This window comes from Penicillium griseofulvum, assembly GCF_001561935.1.
Source record: "Penicillium griseofulvum strain PG3 chromosome Unknown contig_90, whole genome shotgun sequence".
Classification (NCBI taxonomy): Eukaryota; Fungi; Ascomycota; class Eurotiomycetes; order Eurotiales; family Aspergillaceae; genus Penicillium; species Penicillium griseofulvum.
In genome coordinates, this window is record NW_024467451.1 from 382,249 (window position 1) to 398,927 (window position 16,679).

General features: G+C 49.4%; 5 protein-coding genes across 5 annotated transcripts; 2 read left to right on the top strand and 3 right to left on the bottom strand.

Moving 5' to 3' along the window:
• Positions 1-268: 268 nt before the first annotated feature.
• Positions 269-1,993, top strand: PGRI_044720 (U4/U6-U5 snRNP complex subunit PRP3; the record flags this gene model as incomplete). The annotated part of the gene is made up of 1 exon (XM_040792185.1): positions 269-1,993. The coding sequence occupies one exon, from the start codon at positions 269-271 to the stop codon at positions 1,991-1,993; it is 1,725 nt and encodes a 574-aa protein (XP_040649241.1).
• A 292-nt stretch (positions 1,994-2,285) lies between these two features.
• Positions 2,286-4,319, bottom strand: PGRI_044730 (RNA-binding snoRNP assembly protein NAF1; the record flags this gene model as incomplete). The annotated part of the gene is made up of 1 exon (XM_040792186.1): positions 2,286-4,319. One exon carries the CDS (start codon positions 4,317-4,319, stop codon positions 2,286-2,288), a length of 2,034 nt encoding a protein of 677 aa, XP_040649242.1.
• Positions 4,320-4,495: 176 nt separating this feature from the next.
• PGRI_044740 (GPI mannosyltransferase) lies at positions 4,496-8,421 on the top strand (the record flags this gene model as incomplete). Its single annotated transcript, XM_040792187.1, has 8 exons — positions 4,496-4,554; positions 4,606-5,278; positions 5,329-6,123; positions 6,185-6,326; positions 7,199-7,301; positions 7,359-7,411; positions 7,469-7,592; positions 7,656-8,421. 8 exons carry the CDS (start codon positions 4,496-4,498, stop codon positions 8,419-8,421), a joined length of 2,715 nt encoding a protein of 904 aa, XP_040649243.1.
• A 154-nt stretch (positions 8,422-8,575) lies between these two features.
• Positions 8,576-11,976, bottom strand: PGRI_044750 (Mpv17/PMP22; the record flags this gene model as incomplete). Its single annotated transcript, XM_040792188.1, has 3 exons — positions 8,576-10,552; positions 10,860-11,283; positions 11,396-11,976. 3 exons carry the CDS (start codon positions 11,974-11,976, stop codon positions 8,576-8,578), a joined length of 2,982 nt encoding a protein of 993 aa, XP_040649244.1.
• A 522-nt stretch (positions 11,977-12,498) lies between these two features.
• On the bottom strand, positions 12,499-14,401 carry PGRI_044760 (MFS transporter; the record flags this gene model as incomplete). Its single annotated transcript, XM_040792189.1, has 2 exons — positions 12,499-13,953; positions 14,039-14,401. The coding sequence occupies 2 exons, from the start codon at positions 14,399-14,401 to the stop codon at positions 12,499-12,501; spliced, it is 1,818 nt and encodes a 605-aa protein (XP_040649245.1).
• Between the last annotated feature and the right edge of the window lie 2,278 nt (positions 14,402-16,679).

A 16,679-nucleotide genomic window follows, 5' to 3' on the forward strand; every position in this document is an offset into this window, starting at 1 on the left:
TACACAATCTTGACTACTTGTCTATCTTTCGCCCATTAGGCCTTTTCATATTTTCCTATCGCGATCAGATACCAATAAACCCCTAAACCAGACAAAGCAGCCCGCACGAGTATCTTGAGCCGTGTCTCACTCGGCGAGAAAGAGGTTTCAGTATGCGATGCCAAAGAGTACACACCCAAAAACCACCTCTAACTGGCTCACAGATTTGGTTCCAAAATCGCCGCCAAAACGATCGTCGGAACCGAGTGAGTCAGAATCCTTCTACATTATGGCCGACGCATCAGGTAATGCGCTGAAGCGTCCTCACCCTGAGGATCAACACGACAACTCCCAGAAACGGACCCGCTCCAACCATGGGTCCCCTGTACCAGGTCAAGGAGGTGCTGCCTCGGGTAAGCCAGATGTTGCGAAAATAATGGCAGAAGCAAAGGCAAAGGCAGATGCTGTACGCGCTCGTCTACAAGCGCGTGGTGCGCTGGCACCGACGCCAGCGCCGCCCACACCAGATTCAGCAACTCCTCCGCCGCCAACACCCACCCATACGATGTCGAAACTAGAACAAATGAAAGCCCGGGTTGCTGCAGCTACTCAACGAGCCAGCGCACCCTCTCAGCCGCGACCCAGTGCACCCGCACCATCCTATCAACCGCCGGCTCGTCATGACGACGAGGGCATGACCAAGGCTCGCGGTGGTCTAGATATTGGCCTTCATCCCGCGCTTCTCTCTGACACTGCACTGGAATATCGCGGCGCAAATGGACGACAGTCAAAGGCAAAACGTGCTGGTGGGCCCCAGCTTGACCTGTCTGGTCCGTCTATCGAGGAGATCAAGAATAACCCTTACTTTGACCCGTCGATCAATCCCAAAGCAACAATTGCGAAGCCCCGACAAACCCGCGAGCTCCACTTCAATGAAAAGGGCAAATTCATCCAACAGGCAGCGGCTCTGCGCACGCAGGCAAAGATGGAAGAAATGAAGAAAAGAATCGAACAGCACTCGCGACAGGCTGGACTTGACGAGGATATGGATGTGCAGAAAGCATTCCTTGTCCCTGCTCCACCCGATCTAGAGTGGTGGGATGCACAATTGATTAATGGCAACGACTATGACGCAATTGATGACCCGCAAAACATCCAACTTAATACCATCAACAGCTATGTCCAACATCCTATCGAGCTCAAACCTCCGCAAGAAAAGCACATGCCTGCGCAAAAACCCATGTTCCTTACTCCGAAAGAACAAGCCAAGATTCGCCGGCAGCGACGCATGGCAGACCTGAAGGAACAGCAAGCCAAAATCCGACTGGGACTCGTCGAAGCACCGCCTCCAAAGGTCAAGAAATCTAATCTCATGCGGGTTTTGGGAGAACAGGCTGTGAAGGATCCCACGGCTGTGGAAGCTCGTGTGACCAGGGAGATTGCAGACCGGAAGGAGGCGCACGAGATGGCAAACGAGGAGCGCAAGCTGACCAAGGAGCAACGGCGTGAGAAGTTGGCAGCTCAGCAGGAGAAGGACGCCTCTTTGGGCATCTTCCAATCAGTGTATCGAATTGACAGTCTGGCGAGCGGCCGGAACCGCTTCAAAATCGGAAAGAACGCACAGCAAAATAATCTGACGGGTGTATGTGTCATGCATCCCCGGTTCAATCTGGTGATTGTCGAGGGCGGCAAACACTCCATCAACAGTTACCGAAAGCTGATGCTGAACCGTATTGATTGGACTGAAAACCCTGGATCCGATCGAGTACCTGCAGACAGCCCTGAAGCTAAGGTTTCGTGGTTATCTACTGAAGATGAAAAGGGAGAGCCCCGGGATTTCAGTGCGAATACATGCAATCTTCTCTGGGAAGGTCAGATCCAAGGCCGGGCCTTCAAGAGATGGCTTGGTGCTCGTATCTGTGAAACAGACTCTGCTGCCAAAGAAGCACTGGCCCGAGCCAAGATGGAGAACTTCTGGACGCTAGCGAAGAGTGCTAAGCCAGCTGAATATTAAGAGGGAAAAAAAAAACATTTCCTACGGCTGATCATCAAGGTCTGGGTCTATTGTACTTTTACAGATAGCGAACTTGCTTCATAGCCATTATCATTCAAACACATGATACTTCAGATACTGTTTACTGTCTTGTGCATACCGTAAATTGTCTTAAACAACACTCAATTAGAGGTATGAAAACTTTTTAATCAAAGAAAAATCCCTACCGACATAAATCCCGCTCCGTATGCAAAGCAAATATTCCGCCAAGATATCACAGATCACAGAAGAACATGTACAGAAATCAAAGTTATCAGGAAGGAGGAGCACCCTGGTTCCCACCATGCAGGTTTCGCAGCAGATCCAGCTGGGCCTTAACTTGATCAAAGTTCATAGCCGGAGCTTGGCCCTGGGGAGGCTGATGCTGTTGTTGCTGGTGCTGAGGCTGAGACTGGTGCTGAGGTTGTTGGTAATTCTGCTGAGACTGTTGATACTGCTGCTGCTGTTGCAGAAGCTGCAGGAATTGTTGCTGTTGTTGCAAAATAGCCATATGTTGAGGATTGTATTGAGGAGCACCCTGCTGCATGTTCTGGAAGTTATTGGGTTGTTGTTGTTGGAAGGCCGCATATGGAGGGAACTGGTACGGCATCTGTGGTTGCGCTCCACCTTGGCCAAATTGTGGCTGCTGCGGGTTCTGCGCTTGCTGCTGTGCGTATTGCGCATATGGGGCAAAGGACAGGGGCATTCCGTATGGCTGCTGGGGCTGCTGGTACATTGGCTGGCCGTAGGGAGCAGCGGGTTGGGCTTGAGGCTGGGGTTGGGGCTCTTGGGTTGAGCCAGCCTGCTGGGAACGACGGTCCTGGTCCCATTCCCTTCCTCCACGTCCACCTCTGCCTCGTCCACCGCGTCCACGGTCACCCCGGTCACTACCCCGGCCACGACCTCTTCCGCCACGGAACCCGCCACGCTCGTTGCCTTCAACGGGTGGCTCGCGGGTATTCATCATCTCGTGGAGGTTGGTAGGGCGGGCAAGAGGGGTGTAGCCCTCCTCACCTCCGGCATCGTCGTAGTTCAGCTCGGTCTGGTTCAATTTTGAAGGTCCTGGGGCTGGTTTCTTGCCTCTGGGGCCTTCCCTGGCTTCCTTTCGCTCTTGTCGCTTCTGCTTCAATTTCCGCTTGTACTCAGCCTCCGCTTCATCGTCGGAGAATTCCATCTCTTCGGCGGCAACTTCCTCGTCGTGGAAGTTGGAAGCATCACTTCCCTTCAGGCCCTTGAGCGGCTGGGTGAACACAAAGGTTGAGTGTTCCTCAACATAAAATATATCCTTGCCCTTGACCAAGCCCTTTTCCTGAACTTCGGAGGCTGTGGCGTATGTGACGGTATACAGAGGATTTTCCACTCTGCCCAGGGTCTCTGCTACTACACCAATGATCTGGCGATCATCAGAGCAGAGCAAGGAGCCCGACTCAAGTACCTGATATTCTCCAGAGGTATTAGCCTCGATAAGAACATTGTTATCGATAGCGGCATGAACTTTGCCAAGGAACACAATCTTCATCTCGGGGGTAATCTTAATGTCAGGGATAGGTAGGATCTCTTGTTCGATCTCGTTGGTGGTCCGCAGTTGTCCGCCTGGTTTTCCCTTACCGTCTCCCTCATCGTCAGAACCACCTTCGGCCCGCATGAGAATCTGTGCTTGCTCCTCGGCGCTAAGGATGGGATAGTCTTCGTCGTCACTATCATCGGAGTCTGAGGAGTCAGAGCTGTCTGAAGATGACTCGTACGGGGAAGAGTCTTCCTCCCACTCAGGATGGTCATCTTCGTCGGCGTCCCCAGCCCGATCAGTAGCTTCAATCATATTGCCTTGGTATGTATCTTGCGCGACATCCATAGCTCCGTTGAGGAGAGCAGTGGGTTCGTTTTTGATTTGCGCCTCTGGATCCTCCTTCATCACTGCCTCGGTGGACTCGGGCTGGGAAATATGCTGAGTTTGCTCTTGCTTAGTTTCTGTCCCTGTTTCTTGGTTCACTAGTTGATCTTGCTCTTGCTTGATTGTGTGTTCGGTCAAGAGCGAGCCATTTTCTTGTCCGGATGCGTGGTGAATAAGGTTCAATCCGGGGATCATATGGCTTGGCTTCGAGGAAGCAGATGGGCCGGCTGCGCTATTTCCAGCATTTAGGCTAGTTATACCCGTGTCTGGGGTACCTGCAGCCAAGGGAGTGTTATAGAAATCGCTGCCGTTGTCTGGGGTCCCTGGGATAGGCGTCTCAACAAGACAGGGTTTTTTCGGGGCAGGGCCTTCACCGGCACCTGTGGTGTCATTGGAGGGATTTTGGTGTCCGTCCATATTGAATCTTCAACTCGAATATTTCTTGCGCAAAAACCAGTTGCACTTGAAGGTCGAAAGTCGCACGGGAAACTTTTTTTTTATTCTGCCAGACTCCATAGGGCGGTCAATAAAGTCTTATCGGTTATCGTAGCTCTATTCATTTGGTGACTTACGACTTAAATCCAACTTGCAAGATGGCAGTAAACGACAATAATGCCTCGGGGGATGCCCATAAACCCCGGTCAAAGAAGCAGTATGTGCATGAGTATGCACTGGATCAGACATGACGCTAACCTATGTATAGACCCCCACCACCTCCCTTCTACATCCCCCTCAACATCGCCCTCTACCTATTCCTAGCTGCCAACACTTTCGCCGCAATATTCTCTCCAATTCAAGACTGTGATGAGGTTTTCAATTTCTGGGAACCTGCACATTACCTTCAACATGGATATGGTCTTCAAACATGGGAATATTCACCGGTTTATTCTATCCGGAGCTGGCTCTACGTGTCACTCCATGCTGCTGCAGGCAAGATCGGGTCTTTGGTGGTCCACAGCAAGACAGCTGAATTCTATACAATTCGCCTATCTCTTGCATTTTTGTGCGCTGCCTGTCAGACTCGACTATACTCTGCGATCTGTCGTACACTGAGCCCCCGCATCGGTCTCTTGTTTATGATGATCGTCACACTCAGCCCTGGCATGTTTCATGCTTCGACTGCCTTTTTGCCCTCAACTTTTACCATGTATATGTCTATGCTTGGTTTGGCTTCCTTCTTGGATTGGAAAAATAGCCGGAAAACAGCTCAGGGAATCATGTGGTTTGGGCTGGGGACAATCGTTGGGTGGCCATTTGCCGGTGCTCTCATTGTCCCTCTTTTGGCCGAGGAAGCTATCGTTAGTATACTGTCTGGGTCTCTTGGCTCACTATTGTACAATGTCTTCGATGGTATCATTCGCTGTCTGTCAATTCTGGTGAGTGACACTTAATTGGGTTTCGATATCTTTACTAAGCTGTATCACAGGCTCTTGAAATTGCAATTGACTATGCTTTCTTCCGAAAGCTCGTTCTTGTGCCTTGGAACATTGTTGCATACAATATCCTGGGGGGAGAAGGTAAGGGACCGGAGATTTTTGGAACTGAGCCGTGGACTTTCTATATTAGAAATCTCTTGCTCAACTTCAATGTCTGGTTTGTCCTTGCCATGATGTCCGCGCCTGTGCTGCTTTTCCAAATTGTCTTTCGATCGCATACCACCTCCTTGCAAACCTCATTGCGATCCATGGCCCTAGTCGCTCCCTTCTATATGTGGTTCGGAATTTTCTCGGTCCAGCCACACAAGGAGGAGCGGTTTATGTACCCATCATACCCGTTTTTGGCACTCAGCGCAGCTTTGAGCTTACATATAATCCTGACCTACCTTGGCTCTACTAACCAGAAGGAACTGATCGGCCGCGTACCAACTAAACTAAAGATTGCTGTGGCCATGTCGGTTGTTCTAGTCGCTCTGAACGCCGGCATGCTGCGCACTCTAGGGATGGTCACGGCTTATAACGCTCCATTGAAGGTGTTCGAGCCCCTACAACATGTGGATATCGCGCATGCGGGAGACTCGGTGTGTTTCGGCAAAGAGTGGTATCGCTTCCCATCATCATATTTCCTTCCCAACAATATGCGCGCCAAGTTCATCCGAAGTGAATTCCGAGGACTACTTCCGGGCGAGTTCCCAGATTCGCCGAGTTATCTTGGGCGTCTGGATGGTGCCTCACAGATTCCATCTGGCATGAATGATCTCAACATTGAGGACCCTGGCAAATACGTAAGTGTCTCAGCATGGTGCTGAAACGATTACTCCTGTCGCTATGCTAACTTTGCCACAGGTTGATATCTCTCAATGTTCTTTCCTAGTTGACTCTTACTTCCCTGGCCACGATGCAACCGAACTAGAGCCCCATTACCTCTTGGACAAGGCGCAGTGGGAAACACTTTCCTGCGCGAGCTTCCTCGATGCGTCTCAAACAGGTTTGCTAGGTCGATTGATCTGGATTCCTGATTTCCCAGTCATCCCAGCTCGCTTCCGACGCAGATGGGGCGAATACTGTCTTCTCCAAAGAACAGCCGCAGGCCATGTATAGATGCAGTCTTCTAGATAAAATAGAAGCATTCTGTAAAATATCAGCACGGAACATTCGCATCGAATGCTAACCTTGGAAATGTGACACCTGAGGTTATGAAGTACAAGTGTAGCGTCACCTTTCCCAATTCGGGCAAAATATCCCTCCGGCGCTATCAATTTTAGTCTTACTCCGCAGATAGACCACCCTGCTTCACCAATGACCCATGACAGACGAACAAAAGCATGCAGTCTCGGACTTGGCAGCTCGAAAAAGACGATGCCCCCTCTTGTCTGGATTATGTCTCGATTAACATGTTGGTCATGGCCTATCTCGTATCAGATTAACATGGCGTCTCGCATGAAAGAACCACATGGGAATATCATCTTTCCCCGCACCCCGAACTTGATAAGGGCGATCTGCTTTGCATTTACTATATACTAAACCTACTTTGGGTTCCTCAACTTCTACTTTTGGTGTATCTTCGAACTACGTACTGCCTAGAAGTGACTCGCCATGACTTTGTCGATACTTGACTCCCTATGGGGAACTATCTTATCGATCCCAACGGAAATTATCTTGGATATCTTTCTCATTCTCGGTGTCTGTGTATCGCTTATTATCTTTGTATCGCCGAAGTGGCCTTCTAGCACGTCCGGAGCTTCGGAAGGTAATCTAGAGAAACCCGCTTCAGGTGTGAGAGGAAAGGTCACCAGGCCACCAGGTGGTAAGTGGAATGGCGGTTCATGCAATGAGGAAGACTCACTAACTCTTGCATAGAATGGACTCCATCGGACTTCAAACGGCCAACGGCGTCCCCATATCCAGGATGGGATGCCCATTCGACAAAGCCAATTCCCTACCGACCCTTCAGATATGGCCCGTATGTTGAAAAAAAAATCCGTTAGATATATTGCTGTCTTTTGACGGTTTCCAATAGGAAATACTATATCACGCTGGGTCTAAGGAGTATGAAATGGGACGAATGGATCGGTGAGCCGTTCGATAGCCATATCCCACCAGTCCATTGACCTCATATATCTCGAACAGAGCTCGACAACCACTATTTGAAATACCACGCCGACAAAGCACGCCGCATCGAAGAGCGCGGGAGTAAATGTTGCCATACAGCACCGGAGGCAATGGATGCGGCAATCGAGTTACTCGAAGAACTGTAAGAGCAAGCAAAAAACATAGTCATATACAATCCTATCCTAACATCGCTCCAACAATCTAGATGCACCTACCTTCCCGAAAGATACCCAAGCATGTTCACCAAAACCGCAACGGGAATAAGCAATAAAGTAACCAACGAAACCTTCAACATAACCCAACGTCCACTCCCCGAGGATCCAATGGCAACAGCAGCACGACTGGTCCAAGATGACCTAGCCCTAATGATTGAACGTCCAGACGGCGAATACTATCTGCTCGCAGGGGCGATTCTGCTAGCCGGGTTCTGGCGACTGAGTGATAAATTCGGGATGCGATTGTCTGACATCCACACATCCGGTGACGTACCGCAGTTCAAGAGCAAGCTCGAGAAAGGAATGATGAATTTCTTCCGACGACTACGACCTGAAGAGCCTGTTCTTCGGAATAACTATTTCATCCAGGTTGATGATAACCTGGCGTGGTCTGATAGTATTGGGTCCGAGGATACGGAGACTGTATCGTGGGATACGGCGGAGAAGAACCGGGCTATTGAAAATCATTTCTTTCGTTCGGAGAGACAGTCGCTGAGGAGATTACCTAGATCTGGAGCTGTGGTTTTTACAATTCGGACTTATTTTGAACCTGTTACCCGTATCGTCGAGGAACCTTATGTTCCTGGGCGTTTAGCGGACGCGATTAGGAGTTGGGGGGATGATGTTAGTCGGTATAAGGGGAAGGAGAAGTATCAGGATGTTTTGTTGGAGTTTTTGGATGAGAAGCATAGAATGCAGGTTGAGGGTGGGTTGGAGATTGAGAGGGAGGATGAAGTTAGAAGTTATCCTCTTTGAGTGGAAATGTCAAACATGGATGTTATTTATTTATCGGCTATTTCTATACTTCTTCCCAATGTCAGGATGGACGAAAATAGCATGCTCAAAAGGTAACCAACTCCGTATTCTTACAATCGCTGAACGCGTTCAATATAACCAGACTAAAGCCAAATCATATATCCGCAACAGACCCTCTGCGACCTCCACCCCGTCTCGCATAAGCCATCTCACGCTCCTCACGCCAAGAGCACTCATCGCGGAAGTCGCACATCCGACATTTCCACGCGTCCATGATATCCACGCCGCGAGGATCTCGCTCACCTCGCCACCAGGTCATCTGGTCGGAGAGGTAGGAGGTGAGGGATGTCGGATCGAAGAGGAAAGATCGGCTTCCAATGAGCTGTCTCCCTAGGTCTTCATTAGCAACAGATGAGAGATATCTAGCTGTGAGCACCGGGGAGAGCAGGGTCGGGTATGATTCCAAGAGCTCTGGCTGGGAAACTGATGGGATAGATGGTGCGATTGATTGTGTATTGGAGGACTGTTCGGGGAGGAATGTGAGGCGGAATTGTTGTATCATGAGACTCCAAAGATGGGAGAGGTTGTTGTGTGTTAGGAGGAGGCTGGTTGAGTCCTCGCTAGCATTAGAAGGACCCTCGTTCTGTTCGGACTCTTGGGAGGAGAGGGCGTCGAAGAATTGGTCGTTCAGGCCTCCAACCTCCGAGACGAAAGCGCTCGTGAAGGGTTTCTGGGCGTCGAAGTCGTAACGAGTGGCAAGGAGGTCAATAGTAACGTCATCACTCGTGATCATCCGGTTTAGCATATGATAGTATAGTTGCAACTGGAGAAGAGTAGGCCGGAACCCCGTGCTCTTGACAGTCGGTAGTGATCGGTTACCCTTCGTCTTCACGTCTGTCAAATAAATCCGGCGCAGGTTGTAGACTTCTGGAGGCAGTTCCGGTTCAATATGTCCTGTTTCCTCAACTTCATTCTGTCCAAGGTCCGAAAGCTTCATCCCGCCCTGCGAAGAAGAAAGCAGATAGTCCGACAAAGACATCTGATACTCCGGCAGGGCAGCACGCGACGCTACAACGTCCGCATAGTACCCAGCAGCAGTAGCCTCGAGCTCCGAGTTGGGACACTCGTATGATAACTCATCAATAACGCCATTGACAAATTCCCCATCGACAACGCCCCAAACCTCCAGCTCACGTGTAATGCCATAATCGCGCAGCATGCGCAGTCCCTGAATAACATTCCATATTCTGAGACCCCACGCATCCTCTTTAGTCGTAACTTCCACAGGGACAGTGGTATATATCTCATCCTCGAGTGTCTTGTGCATGGAGCTACCCTTCTTCATCGCAGCAGTCGGCTTCTTTCGCCCATGTTTGGTCAACGTAAGCCAGTACTGAAGCTCGCACCAAGCCGGTGAAACGAGATCAGTCACCGAGAACGCTTTGTTGGGTGCTTGTCGGTACCGTTCGACGGGGGTTCGAGTGTCAAGCGCCGCGGCGACGGGATCCTGTTGTATCCATTCGGCCTCGCGCACTGCGTTGCGCTCCCGTTCTCTTTCTCGGCCCTCGGTTGAACTAGAGTTCTCGACTAAACGCTTCGGAGAAGATGTTGTCAGTTCAATTCGGGTTGAATGTAACGGGACCAACCCATAAAAGAAGGGTGGGTCAACAAGGGGAGAGGTAAGGACGGAAAGCATACCAAACGGGCTGTTCCTGTTGCTGTTGCGAGAGAGCGGACTTGACCTCCCCCTTGCACTCGCATTCGCACCCCATCTAACCGCCTGACCTGGTCGAGATTGCGACTGCCGCCATACCGAGCGAGGCTTTTCCCGGCCCAGCACCTTAGGCAAGCGAACGCTAGGCTCATCCTCGATATCTGCAACGAGTGCCTCTAGAGCGGCCGGTTGCAATGACTCGAGATCGGCGAGTTTTGGAGATTTTGGCGCGGCGATCTGTCCAGGCGTTGGGGTCGAGATCCAGGTTGTCGAGAACGAGGTGGCGTCGGCGTCGGCGGTCGCATATTCCGCGACGGCTTTGTTCAGCAAATTGTTTAGCAGATCCTCTTCATCAGGTGTGAAATCGGACCCATAATCAGAGTCATCATTTATCTCTGGGCAGGACATGCCTGCGACCTGAAGGGTATCATATCCAGTAGTTGGAGTTGGTGTTCGGGTGCGTCATGGCGTTGTGAGCCTTTAGAATCCCGTTCCTCTTACTGGCTGGCCACATACTTGATAATTGAAGAAAATATTAGATATTATATAGAATTCAAAGTGACAAAAAGAGACTGTCTATTGATCTAAGTAATTGCTCTTGGTATCCCATGCATCGCTCAAAAAAGAAAAAAGGAAACATCCCCCATATTCGGCAGGGATCTATGAATCTATCATCCACTCAACCTCAACTGTACTTTTAAGTCTATTTTTCATGCATTCATACAGTCCCAGCAGAGATCATGTTGCCCCCAGAAACTGCATGCAATGTACCATTCATCCCTTCTGCTGCGGCAAGCGCCTCAGCAGCCGCAACCTCCTTAGCAGCCTTCTGGTTCAACCAGCTCAGATATGTCTGCCAGCCAACAGCAATGCCCCCAGAGAAGATGTTCCGGAACTGTGGCGGCACATACATAAACATGAACGCGGTAACAGCCGGCCAGAGCTTGACGCTGTTTTGGATGCTAACGGGGAGAGCTTTCTTCAACCGCTCCCAGGTCTCGTCGAGTGTCGCACCAGCAAGCAGAGAGTGCACGCTAAAGAAGTACGTGTTGAAGACGGGCGTGAAAAACGACTGCTGTACGACGACCTTTGTCAGGATTGAGAGGAACTTGCTCGGGTAGTTGAAATGGTTTCCAAGCCACAAAAACCTAGAGTGGTTATATCAGTTAACAGATACATATACATACCGAGTTCCCCACTTGGTAATAACCCGATATAAACCATTGGTCACATGTCACATAACCGCATCACAGAACATACCATTTATAAGACGGAATACTCGATCCAGCCCCAACGCACAGATGTCGCAGCGTCCTAAGCGGATCATAACCAGTGCTCACAGTTCCCCCATCCCCCCGCGCAACCACATCCCCATCCTCTGAGTCCGGTATCGCAGGCGCAGGAACCTCAGAAGGAAACAGCATCTGCGCGCTCAGATCACCACACAGGTATATAACTATCGAACTCCAGAACTGTGTCGTATACGGCTTGCGCTCCTGCGCGCGCGCATACCATCTTCCAAACTTTCCCACCGGACCGGCCTTTATTACCTCACGGAACCCGCGGCGCACGGGTGTAGTCGCTGCTCCGGCTGCAGCAGTAGCGGCGGGAATAGTGTCTGGGAACTTGGGTGGAGTTGTGGTTGAATGGTGCAAGTGTGAATGTGACTGCGCGGGTGATGTGTTTCTCTCGGACGCTTTCCCTGTAGAGGGGTTGGAGTTGTATCGACGTTGTGGGTGTGGTCGGCGCAATAGCTGGGGTTGGGATCTGGGGGTTATCGATCGGAGGGTAGAAGTTGAGGTCGAGGCCCTGGATAAGAGGCCATTCTGAAGGAGGCTCATGTCCAAGACCACGCCTAGTTATTTACAAACTGCGAATAGTTGAAGGTGAGAGAGTTAAGAGAAGATCAGAAATTCGAAAACAATGCGCTTTGAAATCCGACGGGGTTTGTGGCGATAAGAGCCGAAAAGCGGGTGAAATCAGTGCCGGAAGTAGGTTCCGATTGGATTTGGGATTTACTTGGGGGGGGTTACTTAAGGATTTACTTAATGTATATACAACATAGAAAAGATGAAAACTTGTACTTATTGCAAACTGATATGTATTTCTGTAAAATCAAAACTCCAGCTCTATATAATGCATCCCATAAAAACATTAGTCGGATGAGGTGGCCCTCAGTATGATATGAACGGGTATCAAAATGAAAACAAACGCATAATATGCAAATAGGGGACTTTTGGTGATAAGAGAGAACAAGGGTCAATAGAAACTATGATTATAGTCACACAGGCATGTATAAGTATGACAAGCCCGGACAAGAGATGGTAAGATGAGAGGATATAAACAAGCTGCTGAGCAACTGTCTATTGCTTGAAGGAGTCACGAGTGTGAACACGATCAATATCGTAAGGGTTTCCCTCATAGGTAACCGAGCGAGCCAATGAGGCAGTAGTGCGGTTGGAAGCGACAGATTGCGCACGGCTGCGGGCACGTTCAGTACGGGGAAGTTCGTCAACACCGTCCTGGGACTCGCTAGAGATTGAGCCTTCGGGCGCAGCAGCCTCTGTGCGGTCGTATTCCACTTTCTCCTCTGCGGGTGGTGCACTGAAAACCTGTTCCTGCATCTTGCGCATGAATGCGTCGGACTGAGCAGCGAACTTGCAACGGGTGCGAATCGCGGGTCCGTACTTGTAGAACAAGAATGGGAAGGGCACGCAGGCAAGCGCCAAGAAGGCCGGGATTGATGATGCCCAATGAATACCCAGGTTCTTGTACATGTAGGTGGTGAAGAGAGGGAAAGCGGCACCGAAGAGTGAACGGATGACCGAGTTGGCGGCCAACACGGAGGCGGCGAAGATGGTGTAGGAGTCAATGAGGTAGTTCATGATGCTAAGGAAGACAAGGACCATTCCGAAGCCAAAGGGAACACCAGCAGCGATGCTGACCATGAAGTGGATAGAGGGGTAGTTGGTCCATGCGAACCAGAATAGGCCGATTGGGATTGCGACGGATGCGAGGAGACAAGGTGGGAGACGTGCCTCAGGTGGTGCGAAGCCCTTATGTTGGTTAGATACCCCGATGTAGCGCTTGTTGTCCCAGACGGAGTAGGCGACAGCAAACAACATGCCAATCATGATACCAAGGAAGGCGAGGCCGCCAACACCCTGGTTCCAGCCGCGAGACTGCTGATAGACAATAGGGAAGGCGGCAAACATCATATACAAGGTGCCGTAAACAATAGCCATGTAGAGAGATAGCAAGAACACGATAGGTTCCTGGAACAAAAGGATCCAAGGACGGGAGAGTGACAGCTTGAAGGACTCCTTAAGAGTAATCTTGCCTTGGTCGATTTCAAGCTTACTCCGGTAGACCTTGCCTGACAGCTTCGAGAGTCTCTCGGCACGGCGGCGGAGAAGCACAGGAGCATAGGTCTCGGGGATCAGTAGGCCACCAACGATCCAGACTGTACCAGAAAAGGCGGCAAGGAAACCCATGACCCATCGCCAGCCGCCATTACTCATGCCAATGAATCCACCAGCGATGGGGCCGATGATAGGACCAAGGAAAGGTGCAGCGGCGAACAAACTCATGGCGATACCTCGCTGCTGAGCGGGGAACATGTCCGCGATAACACCACCGGCGTTGGTCAAAGGCGAGGATCCAAAGGAACCGGCCAAGAATCGGAAAATGATAATGGACCAGGCATTTTGAGAACCTGCAACACCGGCATTGAAAGCTGTGAGGGCGGCGTAGGTACTAACGAACAGGATTTGGCGGCCAAACAGCTCACTCAATGGAGCCCAGAGCAATGGTCCGATCTATATCAAAACAAATATTGTTAGTATACATGCAAAGCAGATTGCGCAAGCTTGAAAGCCAACATCTAGGAAGTCGATATCTTACCGCGAAACCAAGAACGAAAAGCGAGACACCAAGAGTGGCAACTTCTTGCCCGATGTGAAATTGCATCATGATCTCTTGAATACCACCGGTGTAGGCAGATGAGACCAGTGAAACGGCCAATGTTGCGATGGCCACCAGAGCAGTAAGAGTCCATTTCCTCAGCTCGCTGAAGTTCATAGGATTGCGGGGGTCATTGGCGATCCATGTTACAGCATAAGGGTCCTCATCTGTTCCTGAACCGGGGTATGGATGATCGATAATCTCTTGGGTAACGACTCCCTGGTCAAAGACCAGGCGCCAGAAGGGAATTTTCGTTGGAGCAGAGGGCTCAATCTTGTCCGAGAAGGACTCGGATTCTGTCATGGTGGGGTAATGAATTTGCGATATATGACGAAGTATATGAAAAAGGAGGTGGGGGACACCTGAATCTTTGCGGGACCTCCAAGAAATGCCGAGAAAAGATGAGAACTGGAGGGCCGTCCAGTCATATATAAAGGGGCCATCAATTCTGTGCATATAAAGTACAAAGTGGAATCCGGTAGGATAGGTGGGCCCCGGACCCGGACAAGGTATCTGACCCGATGACAGTTCCAAGGTTTTGAGGATCTGGGCCTTCCAAGGTATAGATTTCATGTATTTTTTTTTCTTTCATATTGATTTCATACTGATTTCATACCAATATCAATATATCAATATACTATAAATTAAAAGCTATAGTACGAATATACAGATTTAACCCTAGAGATACAGCTACAACCCTGAATGTAACCGAACTTAAGATCTCTGTTTGCAGCCACGTTTTTGCGCCACGTGATTTATGAACGATTTATGTCAAGCCACCTCGGGTATACGGCATCGATTTGATTGGTTCACTTTGACTAAGGTTTCACACTTCAAACGTTCTATTTCTGCCCCTCGGGGGCCATCGATTCTGCCTATTCAACGGAGTACTCCGTTAAGGAGATTTAATTTCGTAATTTCTCTAATATCCATGGAACATTCTATACAACATTATATATAATGTGCATAATTTAACAATTCCAGTGTTGCATAACCTCGGACTTATCCACATTTAGATATTCCGCATTGAACTACCCTTCAAACTGAGAACAGATCTAAAGTCTTATCGGAATATCTAAGATAATCTCCGATGCACGTTCGTAAACGGGTACATAAATCGGGTTTATAATCCTTATGACCGACTAAACTCCATACACATCCTCCATACTCCGTACATACTCCGTCATTCATGCATAGCATTATGATTATCAATCCATTATGGGCCCTGGAGCCGCCCCCGGGCCTTGTGCACCAACCTATATGCATGGTGGAGCTGCAGCATAAACTTTTGTAATCTTGCTTTGATTCAGCCGTTGAATGCCAGGTCGGCAAAATCGGGGCTTAACTACTCCGTACTCCGTCCCTATGTCAACAGCATGATTTGCCTTTGCACGGAGTACTTGTCTCGGCGATATCTTTGAAATCATCTTGCATTGCTCCGGATCGAATCAAAATACTATCAGACCACAGTACCCTCCAAAACGGCACTAGTGCTGAGATCAACAGCCATATGGCTCTGTAGAGGGAGATGCATGTTTTGATCGCTCAGGCCATATGGGGCCATAAAGGACATCTAGACACCCATGGACTGAATCACCTGTCATATTGGGCACTCAAATAATGTACACAATCAATGGAATCGAAGGTATCTCCAGCCCTGGATTGCAGGTTCTAGTTTCTGAGCTAATCAGTTATCCCATGGATCGGCCATGAAAAAAATTTCAACAAAGTACTAGATGTAGATATAAAATGTCGGATCTCCGAGGTTTTCCCGCAACCCTCTGGTAAAATCACACCCGAAGTGGCTTGCAGGAAAAAAGATTAAAGACCAGGGAAATCGAAGCCACCAAATTGTCGACGCTAGAATTTTCCATAAAGGCTTGGCATCTTCTTTTGCGCCTCAGGCCACTAGCTTGATTGGGCTGAGAATAGATACATTTGCCACCAGACTACACTACCTTGATCTTGGTACCAAAGATAGTTATACGTGTCGATTTGTGTCAGTAGATGCCCCTTGGCTTCGGCTATCTAGTTCCTTGATTTCAAAGTTTTTCTAGTTCTATTGTTAGTAAGATCAAGGAAACAAAATACGCGTTTAAGTCACTCCGTCCCCACTTAAACCTGGCATGACAGCTAGGATAACCTCCAGAACCGCCATCCAGCTTTGGTTCAGCCCTGCAAGTAGATCACCTGTCCAAATTCCATACAGTATCAGACCATTAAATACATTATAGAAACGTGGTCCAGTTGCCTCTCATTTACATACTAGGTTTGATAGGGAAATTGTATACTACATCTAATCTACTCCCTTTTTCCCCCAACCTTGGAAGTTCGAGCTCGGTCATCTGATACTATCCTGGACGGAGGATCCTGATTCATTCGGGAATATTCCTCGTGATATAAAGAATGAGTCATTCTGATATTCTACAGCACAGGACTGCCCTGCTTTATTACGTGTGAGCTCATTGTGACTCAATCCTGATCGAATCGCGATGTTGATTTGGAGCTACTTGTGTGGCGATTGGATCGTGCGGTCTGATCAATGTAGTATGATGTATGATGGGTATTAACTAGTCGGAAA